Raw genomic sequence first — 15,490 nt, forward strand, 5'->3', positions numbered from 1 at the left:
CCATCACTATCACCTTTCATTATTGCTGAACCCAGATTGCTGCATCCCTGCTCAATGAAATGACCAGGGCATATTGACTAACAAGTTAGGTAAGAGCTGGAAACTCCCATTCTCATGTGACCCAGTCCCCAACCTCCCAGTGGCTACATAAAGACTCTAGATACCTGCAGTGCTGAAGGTATTGAACACCAAAGGATTAACCAGTTTCCAAAATAGCAAAGTAGTTTTCTACACTGAATAACGTTCATTTCAGAAATTAAAGAGCACAAGACGACTACTTGTGACTTAGATCACATTCAAATCAGGTGCTGCACGTTATGGCTGTACACCTTCGTGTACAGTGTTTACCTACTGAGACTAAAAAGTTTGTTATCGGGGGGGAGGAGGGGTGAATCACAAATTGCTTTCAGATCTGTTCTTACTGCTGTCTATGTTTAATAAGTAGAGGAGGATACTCAGAGGTCTGGGCCTTCTTCCACCCATGTGCCTGGCTGTCCATATCAAGTTCAGCATGCCTTGCAAGGTACGATAAACCCAAATGTGCAAAATATGATTGAATGAGCACTACTGTTTCACAATAAAAAATAATGGATGTTTGGAGGTGAGAAGGAGATAGATGGCTGGCCCAGGCGTATGGAAGAGCCATATTACTACAAGGGGATAAGTATGGCAAAACCCGACCAGTCCACCATAATGGTTACTGCTGTATTTCAGTGTACGGAAGTCTAGATAGATTTGTTTTTATCCATGAGCTCTGCAACTTAAAAAAATCAGTGTGAATTTAGTGCTTGTAAATAAAAGGTAGGATTGAGACGCCTACAGACTGGAATCCTGTAAAGTTACAGGTTTGGAAAAGGCAGTTTACATTGCCTCACGATGCCTTGGCAAGATGCTGCCCTGAACTCTGACCTGGAGGGATTGTGTCTGGTGTGTCTGCAGAGAGTGCTAGAAGTGTCAGTTATCAATTGTGATCATCTGTAGCACATTTATCTCGTCAAACTCATTTCAAATGTGCTTCTAAATAATCCTCAATGTTCTACTGATTTAGTGGGAAATTACATATTCCTCACACGCAGTGTGTATTTCTAAAACTTGCAAGTCCTATCTAAACCAAAATTCTTCAATGTGACAGACATTTACCCTCATGAGTAAATCCAGAGAAAGTCTGAAGTTTTAAAGGAAAGACATTTGAATTACTTAAATATTTTAAATCAAATAGTTACGCTAGATCATGGAAAGCTGAACAAAGTTTTGTCATATTTTAGATAAATTTTAGAAATTCTACTTTGGGCAGAAAATGAAGTACAAGTCTATCTACAGCATCTATAGGTTTTTTCTATGCACCTCTTAATAATCCAAAAGGATAATTAACAGAAAGTTAAGTAGCTGAACAGGGGACCTAAACTGCCTTTACAAAATAACTATATAGTCTAAGATTTCAAATAATGCATCAAGTTACTTACGATTCTGGAGCATTTGCATAATATGTTCTTTAATCATAGGTAGAACAAGTTTCCCTCCAAGGCCACATGCCATTCTGTCCAATGCACTCTCACCAGCAACTGCATTGCTAAAGTTTGTGGTTAAAAAAATAATATTTCATAATTAATTCAAAGTCTATGGTAAAAAGCCAACAGTTCAACAGTGCAATCCCTCAAACTTTTGCCATCTCTGACTATGAATGGTCCCTGCAAGCAAATAAAATTTAAGTTTGAATCTGAAAGATATATATGCTTATATTTGGAGTCTCTCAGTTACAAAGAAACATTTATTTATACTCAAATTTGTTATTCAATGATTACCACATACACATTCATTTACAGTATTGTGATGTTATGATTAACATATGAGGTCATATATAATCATTGGATGCTAATTAAAGTTAAGTGATAGGATTATAGAAGTATAAGATTGATCACTAGTTAGAGGATAAATATGTATTAGGTATCTAAGGAAGGAAGGCTGAAACAAAAGGTGTATAGGCTGAGGCTTTAAGATTTTAGCTTAGCTATTTTAGGCCTTAGAGATAAAAATGCAGACATAAATATGTAAGTGACCAAAGAATAACCCAATGCTATAAGATTATGGGAAAAGATATACCAAAGGGTGTAATCGCAAAAAATTGGCCAGAAGAATAATTTTAGATCGCAGAAATGCTCTAGAAGCACATTTTTCTGTAACATGTGCCTTAACCACAGGATACAGGTTGTGTGTGAACACTAATGAGAATAAAAGGAACAATACAGAACCTATAGAAAATGGGTACGTTAAGGTTTTGGCGACACCAGACCAATAAGGAAAAAGAGTTGGCACTTCTATGCACCTGTGCAGAGCGTAGGTATAGTCAAAATTACATTACTGAAAGAGGGTACCAGATTGGCAAAATTGAGCTTCCTATGGGAAAACTCCAGAAGGAACCTTCCTTCTACTGATGATCACTCCTTGAGAGACCCATCAGACCCTAACACTATATAAGAAAGTGTGAGTATGACTGTAGCTATAATTTTTGCATGGATATATTTAGGATTTGTATAGGCTGAGATAGTCAGAACTGCACTGGCAGCTTTAATAAAATTGATAAAAGATTAGACTTTGTTCTTCTGACTATATGTGCTACATTCCTTAGTTTTCATGTGTTCTGATGTGCACTAGATCTGAAACAAGTGACATAGGTAGCTCTGTTGAACTTAAGGCTGTAGCTGTCAAAGCCAAATCCATAGTGGTGTGATACAACATCTCTAAAATTATTTAAACTAAAAATAAAAGGCTACATACTTCTGCTCACCCGTCCCCTTGGATAGCACTGCTCCTGTTCAAAAATAACCTGTTTCTGATCCCTTTCCTTCCAGCTCAACTGCATGTAATTCTACACCTCAAATTATTTTCTGCCAGTTGTGATGCCAACTTATACCACAAAGCTTCTATTTTCACTTCCACTATCTGTAAGAATAGTGTGTGTGCTGGTGGTGGACAGGCAGAGAGTGGAAGTGCAGGATGCTAAACAACCTACCTTCCCATCTTGCAAACAGACAGGTCACCTGTATGCTACATGGTTTCTTTTACTTGAGACAGCTGGTTTGGCAAATTACCTGTCAAAATCATCATCTTCAAGCTCATCAGCATTTGCCCAATCTTCATCTTCTTCCAAGTCTACCATCATTGCTAACATCTGAGGAACTAAACACAAAATGAGCAATAAATTGTTTTTTAAACTCTTTAGATTTCTTACCTGAAATAGGTTCCCAAACAGCAATGCAAAGTTTTTATGCTTATTTCATGGCCATCCCAAAGAAATTACAGTTTACTAAAATCTGTAGCTCTGAATGAGTTTAGAAGAGGACATTTTTCAGAACATTTTGCTTCAGAAGCAGTAAAAATAATGGAATGGAAATTAGGAATACCATTTTATACCTAAAAACAAACAGACCTCTTCTTTATCAACGTAATTTTTCAGTAAAGGCTGCCAAACATCCATTTGAAAGATTTAGCAATGGTTGACAAACATGCCAATAGAGTTAGGATGTGCTTTGATTGATTTATGAAAGCTCTGACAAGAAATCCTCTGAATTTTGGCTGATAAAAGAAAGTTTGATGACTAACTACAGAAGAATACTTATTTCCCAGTTTTCCTGCCCTCCATGATGAGCTGTGTGTGCACAGACAGTTTACCTGCCATAGATGAAAGCTTAAAAAGCTATTCACTGAATAATGGTAAACAGACCAGTAAGTAATTCTCATAATGGCTGTACATATTTAGAGGAACACAGACAGGCGTAATCTTCATCTTGACCATCTGTTTTAGATTGCAAGTGTGCAGTCCCTCTGTTCTGCCTGATCTTTTTGAGCAAACAGGATATAAAGCCCTTTAGAAATGGGCCTTTCCCACTGAAAGTACCTTAGAACCTTCAAAAACTCAAGATAAGAACAACCTTGGACACTTCATCCATCAATTGTCAACTTGCCCATCCCTGTGTTTGAAGAATAAACAGTTTACTCTGTAAATATGGAACCTTAGCTTCTAAATAGGTTTTAATAGCACCCTCATCACCATAGTATCTGAGTGTCTTCCATTAAACATGACTAACTTCTGTTACTTGAGGCTCTGCCTCCCAGGATAATTGTGTGTGCAGTGTAGTGTTTGATAGATTTTTACACGATGTACATGTGGCTATATGTTTATATTAGAGAAGGCGAGAAATGTGCCTTGAACTTTAAACAGGAGTTAGTAGGTCTGTGAAAGCCCTTAGGGAGTTAATGCCAGTCTTGGACCAGCTGCTGAGAAAGTGGTCCTGCATAGATGAACCCCATTCTTGTGGTAAAAAGTTCCATTGTGCCTGAGGAGCAAAGTTTTCAGCCATAGTCGCCATCCTGGAGCTTTATGAAATTTTTTAGATACGAGTTAACCAATTGTGGGTATGTACAGTAAACCAGAGGAAATTGCACTCTGTCTGCAAAATTCTCAAAGTGCTTTAATCTGCCCACCACGATAATCACTTGCATACAAACCAAAAGTTCTAATGTGATGATGGACTATCAGAAGCCTATGTGTTAAAGCACTAAGACGACGCTGCTTCAAAGAATTGCAGCTGAGGTGATAGGCTTGTCCAAGCGCACGTGTATGACTTGTAAGCATACACATGCAGTAGTGGGAGGCTCTTGAACAGCAGTGTTCAACTCCAGTTAAAATCAGTCTCAACCACACATTGTCACTGGCACCAAGATTCAAAGATCCCCAAAACCTGGAAGTGTACAAATGAATGAATACCTCATGAATGGTTTAAAATACTTATGCCAACTGAGACGAGTAACATTTAACAAAGGATTCCTGAAAAACACCACTATAAAAGGCTTGCTTTTCACGCACACTATGTAAAGACCTTTGACCTCCACAGTTTTGTTCTTCTAGATATACAGGTAAAAATAGCAAATCTTAAGGTTGTTTTTTTTTTTTTTTTACTGTCTACCTTGATGATTAATATCCCTTAATCAGTTACAAGCATAAAGCAGCTCTTTTTGAACTTGCAGAAGAATGAAATAGCAAGTTGCCTTCACATAATTTCCAGGGATCTAGCATATAGTGCACCAGTCTATTCAACTACCATTGTGTGAAAAAAATTAATCCTTTCAGAGAGCATGACTTGTTTATTTCAGCACCTGTTGCTCACAAAAGAATCTGGCAGGTGGAGCAATATGCATGTAGTTATCCATACAAAAACAGTACTTTGTTGTAAGGTTGTCCAGCTGAGAAAATTATTTTTAGTGTCAAACTGCATGCCATGGTTTAGAGAAAGGCATGGTGCCTGTCCTGGAGATTTTACAATCTAGATTTTAATCAGTATTTTGGATTAAAATGTAAAACCATATTTAAGCATCTGAATAAACTGCCTGATTTTCAAAGATGCGGCATAATCACAGCACTCACCAATATTAAATGGGAAATGTCAATTCAGTGGGAACTGAGGGCCCTCAACACTCCAAAAAAATGAGACCACTTTAGGTGCCTAAACAGAGATTTTGAATTTAGGACTCTAGCACTATACAAACACAAGTATGGGCACCCTACTACGAAAGTTTGGACTGTATTGAGTGACAGCTAAACACACATCAAATGCTTTCCCAATATCACTTTTCCCATAAGCATTTGCTGTAGTTGCTATAGAAGAGTTATGCAGCTGCAGACTGGAGGTTTTCACCAAATCAGGAAAGGGAAAAATAGCTCAAAGTTCATAAGAAGTGGCCTTTACTATAAAGAGTTTTGGGAAACCGATTAAGGGGTTTGCAGGTGGTGATTAAATAAATGTTTTGCATTTATTTAGACTAAAAATCAAGTGTTTTTAAAAAGGAGGCAAGTTATTTGATAGAGAAAAGGAGTATTTTACTTACTAGCCTGTGCAACTATGTTGGTATGTCTTCTCAGCATAGCCGCAGCAGTCTCTGATAGCGTCACAATTACTTCCAGGGCCAGTTGACGCTGCATGTTATTGAGGTTGGTGTCTCCACACAACTGCAAGATTGAAGATGAATGGTTAGACCAGAAGTTTAGCAAATGAAAATTTGCTGTTTGTAATTTCCAGATTTACCTTCAGGCTTAGTTGTAACGTAGGTTCTAAGTGTGGACGTAAATATTTTGGAACTGTATCTGCAATCTCTACAAGGGATTTTAGAACGGAGTCATCATTTTGGTAACAGGAGTCATTTACAGCCTATAAAAAATTAAAATGAAATTAAAATATTTTCTTTTTACTGATGCTACAAACACTTGATTATGGATTAACATTCTGTAAAAATATTAATTCAGGCTGTTCACTGAAGTTAAAGGTATAAGGTTCTAATCCTCCTATGTGTGACTAGTTGCCACTGGTGTTAATATAAGCAGAGCCAACGTAATAGGGATGAGGGGGAGGGAGCAGGGAGACAACTTCTTAAAATCAAGCCATAACAGTAAGTCTGTAGTGATCAAATGGTAAAAATCATGTCTTAGCAGTTTAACAGGAATAACTTTCAAAAAGCATGTCTAGTACTTCATAGGTCTTATTCACTAACTAGTTACTCAAGGTCACTCGCAAAATAAAAACAAAAAAAAACAAAAGTTCATGCTCATTTTATTTCTTTGTTGTATAAATGTTGCCTTAAAGTTTTTAAAAAACAAAACACACCTTAGAAATACCAGGCATATCAAATTTATTCTTCTTTGCTTTTTCTGGAGAATCTGGAACTAGAGTGAGCCCTCAATTTAAAGGCATGGGAATGAAGAATTTGTTCAACTTTTTGTAAAGATATCCTACTAGCCAGCAGCTGTCTAAATCTGTGTTAACGATTATTTAATTTTAACTAAAACTTTCTTGCCCTTTTAATTGGTCAAGCAGCATTCTTTTGATACTGTAGTATCAAAATCCCACTAGTTTCCTCACTCACATTTAAGGGTCTTCCAGGAAAAATAAGGCAAAAAAATAACAAAGACAAGTCTTCTGCTCTTTACATCCTAAAGAGGCACTTTTATTCCTTTGGAGGTCATCTTTTATCAGTATAAGAGATATTTGCATCACTATTAACCAGGTTTTGCGAGTAGTTTAAATCAAACAAGTTACAAGTTGTATTCGGTTCTTTGATTTATAATACAATCTTGCTTTTCAACGTAATTAAGATGTCATTTTACAGATGGCCCAAGCGCTCAGAACAGTTTTATCTCCAACATGGAAGACCTTGCTTATACATCCTTATATTAGTCAGTACCCTCCACTGCTCTGACTCTGGCTCCTGTATAACATACACAGGGATTTTTCTTCATTTTCAGTGATTTATTGCCACCTGGGCTGCAATTGTAAAGAAAGTGTCAATATTTTCAAGCCTGGTATCTAAAGTCACATGTCCAAATTCATATTCTACACTGAATATAAATGGCCTAGTTTCCAGAAGTACCGAGTACCCAAATCACTGAAGTCAGTTGGAGCTGCAGTGCTTCATTTCCTTTGGAAGTCAGGACTCTTGTATTTAGATGCTCAACTGTGAATTAAGTATTTAAATTTTAGACACTAAGGTTTTAAAAGTCTGGTTTAAAAGGCTCATCTGGTCATCTAGAATGTCACACTGATGTCCAAAGCCAAGCTTTAATCTTGGTTGTTTCAACATTTCAAATCCTTCCCACTAGCTAATCAGTAGAATTAACTTCAACAGCCGCAGAATTCTTTTCCAACTGCCTCCATAGGTCCCCCCACAACTATCCTAACACTTCTCATCTCCTATTTATAACCAAGGACCTACATATCGTGTTACCATAGTCACAGAATCCATCCTTGCCACAGAACTGTGGACTAGAATCAGTTTTCAATTACAAATATATAGCCATCTCTTAAGGTTGCAAAGGAAACCTTGAAATCATGAACCAAGTGCAATCAATGAAGAGTTTTGCTGAATCTTCAAAAGGCCTGAAATTGAAGCTCTGAAGGTTAAACTGAACACATTCATCCAAATGAGCTGTTAAATCTGAAAACTAACGTTTTAGTATGAACAGGTTGATTATCCCCACAATCCTTCCTTGCTTCTTTCTTGCTGCCAAAAGCCCTAATTGTATCCTACTCAGTTACTAAAACCCTCTACCAGGCCCCACCACATTTAATAGTTATGTATTGTCAAAAAAATTTGCCCAACAAATGAAAATCTTGAGTGTAAAAAAACCCGATTTCAGTATCAAACAAACAGGTATTCCTGTAGACGAATATTCATTTCCACAGTTCACTTAAAAATCCTGAATTTTTCATTTAAATGAAGCTGCTGCACAAATTTCCAGTCTGCTGCACAAGGCAGGAATCTTGGCACAGAATTCAGGTTCAGCTTATCAGAGTAAAGGAGGCTTTGTCTATAGCTTCCACTGCCTCCTGCAACTTGCCATCCTCCTGACCCTAGCAACAAAGGTTACTAATGTTCTTAACCGACTCTGAACTGCACTATGCAAGGTGAATTGCCTGAAACTCACTATGGCTACTACAAATGTTGTACCAAACAAATGTTATTACCTACTTCCTCTTATAAAACCATGTGTACCACACAATACCAGCTCAAGTAGAGCTCAATCTATTCCACTTACAGCTTTTCCCAAAACTAAGTACCCTTAGATTAAATTCCAACTTTTGCACAACTTTATCCCTTTCAAAACAAATCTAATCCAGCCTGATCTAGAGCCAGAAGGGTCCAACAGAACATTTGGTCTGAACTGTGTATCACAGACCATAGAATTTTACAGTTAATCCTGTATTGAACCCAATAGTTTGCGTTTGACTAGAGCATATATTCCAAAAGGCATCCACTCTTGATTTAAGACTTCCAAGGCAGAAAATTCACCATTTCCCTTCATATTTTGTTCTAATGGCTAGTTTTCCCTTTACTGTTAACTGACATTTCTAATCTGAATTTGTATGGCTTCCACTTCCAGCCATTGGCTCTTGTTATGCCTTTCTCTGATAGGCTAAAAAGCCCTTTAATACCCAGTATTATCTCCCGGCAAAGGTTTTTCCTCTACTCATCAAGTCACCTCTCAATCTGATTGATAAACGAACAGATTGAGCTCCTTACATCTCACAGTAAGGAATTTTTTCCCCAGCCAATAAGTAATTTTTGTGGCTCTTTTCTGAACTCTTTCCTATTTTTCAATATCCTTTTAAAAATACAGACACCAGAACTGGACACAGTATTTCAGTATCAGTCTCATCAGTATCAGAAATGTAAAATAATTTCCCTATTCCAACTCTCTACTCCCCCCACTTACACATCCAAGGATCACAATAGCCTTTTTTACCACAGCCTTGCACTGGAAGCTCATGTTCAGTTGCTTTTCTGCCATGACCTCTAAATCTTCTCCAGAGTCACTGCTTTCTAAGATACATGTTAGGAACAAGGACTGGGAATGTATGACCTTACACTTGGTCATATTAAAACATTTTGTTTGAATTGGCCCACCTTACCAAGTGATCCAGATCACTCTGTATGACTGCCTTATCCTCATTTATCACTCCATCTGTGAGCCTTCAGCAAATTTTATTGGCAGTGATTTTATATTTTCTTCCAGATAACTGATGAAAGCATCAAATAGTGTTGGGCCTAGAACTGATCTCTGCAAAACCTCACAAAGAACACACCCATTTGATGACAATTCCTATTGCCAATTAAATTTGAGATAGTTAGCAATTCATTTAATGTGTACTTTGCTGTTTCATAGCACAAGAGTTTTTTAAATCCAAATGCTCTGTAATACTAAGTCAAACATCTTACAAAAGTCAGATATGCACTTTTGTAATACAATCAACCAAACTTGTAATCTCATCAAAAAATGAAATCAGGTTTGACAAGACCAATTTCTCATAAATTCATGTTGATTAGCATAAATTACATTCTCAACTTTTGCTTCGTTCTTCGCCAAATACCAAAAACCAGAGTTTTCATTACGTTGCCTAGGATTATTAGCCTACAACTTACCTGGATCATCATGTCTGCCTTTTTTGAACAACAGCACACAACATTAGCACTTCTCCTGTCTCCTGGAATTCCCTAGATTTCCAAGATTTATTAAAAGCAATCACTGGGCCAGAGATCTCTCCAGCCAACTATAGAGTAATTTTGCATGCAGATGATGTTTAACATCCTGCTTTACTATTTACAATTTTATAATCTTACATCTTCTAATAATACACAATTCAGGATAATTTTTAAAAAACACATATCAGGGAAATTTTTATTATAAACAGATTTCGTTCATTATTTTTACTCCTCAAATGTTACCATAATTTTTAAGATATCGACCACTAAAAATAAACCATTTTCCATAGAAATTTAGTTATAAAGATGCAAAAAGTATTTTATCTTAGACCCTATTTATTATTTGTGTTTCAAGTACATGTTGAGTGCTGTTGTGAGTGGGCAGACAATGGGAAAATCTCTGTGCCAAAGAGCTTACAGTCTAAGTGAACAAAATAGATTGGGAAAGAGAAAGATTTGGCAATATGATTGACATGGAACATGGCAAGAATAGGTGGCAGTGAAATACACCTTCTGCGTGGCTTCTTACCTGCAAAATTCCAGGTAGCAAGTCTGCAAAATGTTTCAGAAGAGGAAGATTGTGCTCATTAGCAAGTACAAATGCAGCTGCTGCCCTTGCAGACAGCATCCTAATCTAGAGGGGAAGAAAAAAAGGCTGTTTCAGGCTAAGATCAGAGTTTGTAATGGTACAAAAGTTTGAGCGCTTTCATATTTGACATTGTTTTTAAACTAACTGTTAATATGTCATACTAGAGTCACCATAGGAAAGGCTACATTTTAGATTAGATTTTAGTTTGCAAAATACATCCACCTGGGAAAGTTTGATGTTTTTCACCAAGGGTTTCAATGAACTCATTCATCAGAAATCTTATCACAAACAATTTCAGACATCTTTACAACATTCCTGTGAGGTAGTATTATTCAACTTTTACAGATGCAGAATTGAATGACAAAGGGTAAAATTTTTAAAACCATGTAAATGACTTTGTAAGCTAAGGCCTGGTCTACACTACAGAGTTAGGTCAACGTAAGGCAGTTTACGTTGACCTAGTTGTGTTAGTATACATACAGCCTTGCTCCCAATGATTTAAGTGCCCTACTACCTCCACAAGAAGGCTAGGGCTTATGTTGGTGTAGTTTTGATGATGCAGTGTCCATGTAGACATTGCAGGTTACTTACATGGGCTGTTGGCTGTCATTCTTGTCAGTTTCACGGTGCCAGCAAGAAAGCTGGGCAGGTGGGTGGGCTCCCCGCTCTCAGCCAACTGCCCTCCCAGTTCCCCTAAACCTCCTCACTGCTCCCCACCAAGAGCAGTGCATGGAGCGGAGAGCCCTGGCTCTCATCCCCCCATATCGCCCCTCTTAAGTCAGTAAAAGCACTCCTGGTGAGGAGGCACACCACCAACAGAAGGAGGGTAGTGTGATGTGAACCACCAGAGTAATTAACATAGGTCGACTTAAGTTTTTAGTGTAGACATGCCCAAAGTCTCTTTAGCTGACTCAGGTGGAAAGAATAAAGGAATGTGAATCTGACTTACTTCCAACATGACTTAGGCACCTTTGAAAATGTTACCCCTCTGGGACTTGCTCAAGGACAGAAAGGAAAATTATGGCAGAGCAGGGAACTGAACCCCATGTCCACAGAGTCCCAAGCTAGCACTCTAATCATGGGATCATCGTACTCTTATGATTCTATAAAAGAACATCATGTATATTACCGTTGGATGCTCCTGATCTTGCATACACTGAACCAACATCCGCTTAATGACCTCCAAATAGTGTTGCTGTTGATTCCCAAAAATCCCAGGGAAGTTCCTAAAGATAACATTAACATTGCATTAGGTATGTTTCCTTAGCAGACTGCAAATGGAGCTTTAAGATACACTTAAAATCAGTAACAAATACCCTACCTGTTTTCTGGGTGCCAAGTAGAATGCCATATATCAGAATATAAACAGGATGCATAATCAGTTATAAAGTAAACTATAACAGTTTCTCCTATCTCGCATTTCTTACAAGTATTTGATCTGGCTAAATACTAAAGTGCACTAATTGAGGTCCAGAAGCATACCAAAAAATGTGCAGAGCAGCTTCACGCAGTCCCACATTCTGAGAGCTGACGGAGTCAAATAAGAACTTCAGACCTTCTGGCCACTGATTATTGCCATCCTCATCTAGAAAAGTCAAAGTTCACAAGGCAAATAAACTTTAGGTGGTTTTAGTCTCAAATACAACTTATGGTGGTTAATATATTAGGATATCAGTTGTGCAAAGCTTATTTCTACTCTTCCATCATTCTACTAACTCAGAACTATGAGCAGAATTTAAGTTAGCTAAAATAAGCTCAGCATTTCAACAGTAGCTAATTGGTAAGAAAAACAGTACATTTAAAAGTAATTGGAATTTTATTTGAAAAAAGTAAACAAAATTAAATGGCGTATGTATTAAGGCCATAGTATTCCAGGAATGTAAGAAAGGTAAGACTAAAGGAGAAGAGGATCAGACAAGCAAAAATACTGGGAGGTACAGAAATCAACATTTATGGTTATGAAAAAATATTTTCATATATATTACATTACAGTTGTGCACTGGAGACTTGACAAAGTCAAGGAAGTCAAATTTAAGACAATCCTACTCCACCCCAATTATGTTTCTTTGACTGTGCCTTCTGCAGCTGCCAACACATCAAACTCACATCTGTTTTGTTTAGGTTATGTTTTCTTTCTAAGCTGTAATATTTAACCATTTTACTTACATTTCTGTCTAGATTTATTCTCTTTCCAAAATACTTCGCTACTGTACTTTGAAATTTTATTGGAGATTAGGAAGCAAAATACAATGCAGAAATTTACATATAGAAGAAGTGTACCACAGAATTAGTGACCACTGCACATACATAATATACCTATTAAATTCCTGGCCAGCTCAGCAACAATGTCACAGATTTTTTTCCTCATACTAGACTGTGTTTCCATCTGAATAATTAACAGGAGTTCACTTTTGATGGCAGTTTGAATATCAGGTGAAAGAGCTGGATAGACTTCCTCAAACGCAGAGGACAACAGACGTCGTAGAAGGACAGCTGCCATTTGTCTAGCCTATTACAAAAAGATATATATATATTACAATATGTTTTCCTGGGGAGAAGTATCAAAAACAAGACATTAGTTCTACTACTTCTATGAAACATTGTATTTTCATACACAATACTCTGTTTGAAGAGCTATTTAATCAAATTATTTATTTGGAAAGGGGATAAGGTGCATACGCAGTTTAAGGTTGTACATTTTTAAAAAATGAAAATGATCTCATCAATACTTCTCTAAAATGCAGCAGTCTTTTCACAGATTTTTAAAACTAAAACAGATGTATCCTAACCTCCCCAAAAAGGTGTACTGAAGTGTACTACATCCTCTATGCTCCCTATTTGCATTCATCTGCTACTCAGTAACAATACCAATACTTGCATTTATATAGCACTTTGCAAACACTATCAGGGTTCCACAGTTAAGCCAGGACTTTGCCTTTTACAAGACATTAAAACCTCTCAGGAACTGTTTTAAAAAACATATTGGGAAGGGGAAGTACTCTAAGGATGAACATTAAGGATAACAGATTCACCAGCAAATGTTCCTGGAAAAATATATGGTCATAAAAAACACTTCTGAAATTTTGCATGAATGCCTTAGACAAGTCCTAATGTACATGGAGGAATACAAGTTCTGTTAAATGAAAGAAGCTTTGATTTGTTTAGGAAGTTACATAGTCGCTGAATATTCTGCAAAGTAATGGTTTTCAATCTGTGGTCCACAGACCACAAGGGTCCGCAGAGCACATCTAAGTGGTCCATGAAAGGTTGCCATTACCATAGAACAGCGGTTTTCAACCCATGACAACTAATATTTCCAAATCATTGAAATCCTTTAGGGGTCCACAAATGAAAAAAGGTTGAAAGCCACTGCTGTTAAGCAATCTCAGTTATCCCAAAGTGATGAAGGAAATGTAAACTTATTAAAGTTTGTTCACAGATGACAGGGTTACCCCACAAAACATCAACATAGGTAAAAATTTGTTATCAATTTGATTAAGATACCTGAATCAATGACTGCAGCAGGTTCTTTTGCTATCCTTTCTGGTTTGAGAAAACAGCTAAATTTATTTTTTCCTTAGCACATATTTTTCAGTTATGCTAAAGGCATGGATAATTTATATCTTTAGAAATCCAAAACACACTTTAAAAATAGCTGATTTTGGTGTAGAAAGAAGAGAAATTAGATGGGAAGGGGAACAGGGGAAGCAGACACCAAGTTGAACACCCCAAGAAGAACTTCCTTCCATCAATGAAGGCAAAGGGCATGTGTTTCCCTAAAGCCCACTAGAAGATTCATTATGCATACCTAATTTTGGTGATGAGAGGGTCACAAAAATACATAGGAAAGCCGGTCAATTGGTAATAATGGTAAACTAAATGCGTATTTGACCATGGTCAAATGTTGCAAACATTCCAGCATAAATGCCCTGATGTAGGTGCTGGTCTATCTTTTCAATTGCATCCTGGTGCCATCATTTAGCAAGCCTACTTAAATGTCTTAATCACTCAACTTTACTATAGGCTAACATCAGCTGTTATGAACTAGCTGAAAGTGGAGTATCTTCCTTGGCTACAATATTCCAAAACGAACATTGTATGTATGTACGTATATATGAATGTGTAACCGTCCAGCAGTATACATGGTGGTTTTCAAAGCACATTGTATTTTAAATTGTTTAAAGTCCTTGCCCTGAAGAGTTTATAATCTAAACTGACTAAACAAAGATACAGAAATGAACTCAGAACATATTCATAGAGCTAGAGTGTTGACATGGGGGTGGGGGGACAGTTGAGGGGAAGGGAGATGGACACTATGCACAGTCTGGGATAGGGTTACTTTGACTCGTGTCAGTGCACTGCAATGTGGATGCCAGAGCCCTAGGTTTGAGCATGGGTGAAGAAAATCCTTAACCTAGGGTTAGGATGCAGTGTTGACACGCAAGCTCAACTGAAGGGTGTATCCCACTTCTACTGTGCAGAGCACCCAGTGATCTGAGGTGATGTGGACTCACACCTGGTAAAAGTGGGATAAATGGCCCCCAAACGTAAGGATAAGATCCAAAGTTCTGGACTGGTGTAGCGCCCCCAGGCTCACTTTCAAAAGTTCTACTTAGAGCCCAATGCTTGTCCCACAGGCATAGACCGACAAAGAATAGTGGGTATGCCTCCTTCTAAAGCCCTTGTTTTGCCACCAGCCAAAGTCCTGTCAGTTGATGCTTTGGTGGGTAGAAGCAACCCAAAGGTTGGGATTTGAAGTGCTTTCAGGACAGGGCCAGAGCGTGGAGGCCCAGAGACTTCAGAGTGGCACAGGAATCTTTCGAATTATGAAGCCGCGCATCTGTTTGTTCAGAGAAGACGGTCCTGCACTGT

At 37.6% G+C, this 15,490-nt stretch overlaps 1 protein-coding gene across 2 annotated transcripts in view; it reads right to left on the bottom strand.

Moving 5' to 3' along the window:
• IPO5 (importin 5) overlaps positions 1-15,490 on the bottom strand; it is a 72,600-nt gene that overhangs the window by 42,430 nt on the left and 14,680 nt on the right. For both annotated transcript variants that reach the window (XM_067536926.1, XM_067536925.1), the window contains exons 3-10: positions 12,935-13,127; positions 12,101-12,203; positions 11,748-11,844; positions 10,559-10,663; positions 6,081-6,203; positions 5,884-6,004; positions 3,090-3,177; positions 1,464-1,570 (exon numbers count right to left, since the gene is read on the bottom strand). In XM_067536926.1, coding sequence (XP_067393027.1) covers positions 1,464-1,570; positions 3,090-3,177; positions 5,884-6,004; positions 6,081-6,203; positions 10,559-10,663; positions 11,748-11,844; positions 12,101-12,203; positions 12,935-13,127 — 937 coding nt within the window. The remainder of the gene's footprint in view (positions 1-1,463; positions 1,571-3,089; positions 3,178-5,883; positions 6,005-6,080; positions 6,204-10,558; positions 10,664-11,747; positions 11,845-12,100; positions 12,204-12,934; positions 13,128-15,490) is intronic.

The sequence above is a fragment of the Emydura macquarii genome, unplaced genomic scaffold (genome assembly GCF_026122565.2).
Source record: "Emydura macquarii macquarii isolate MOO-44397 ecotype Brisbane River unplaced genomic scaffold, CSIRO-AGI_Emac_v2 contig_3671, whole genome shotgun sequence".
Classification (NCBI taxonomy): Eukaryota; Metazoa; Chordata; order Testudines; family Chelidae; genus Emydura; species Emydura macquarii.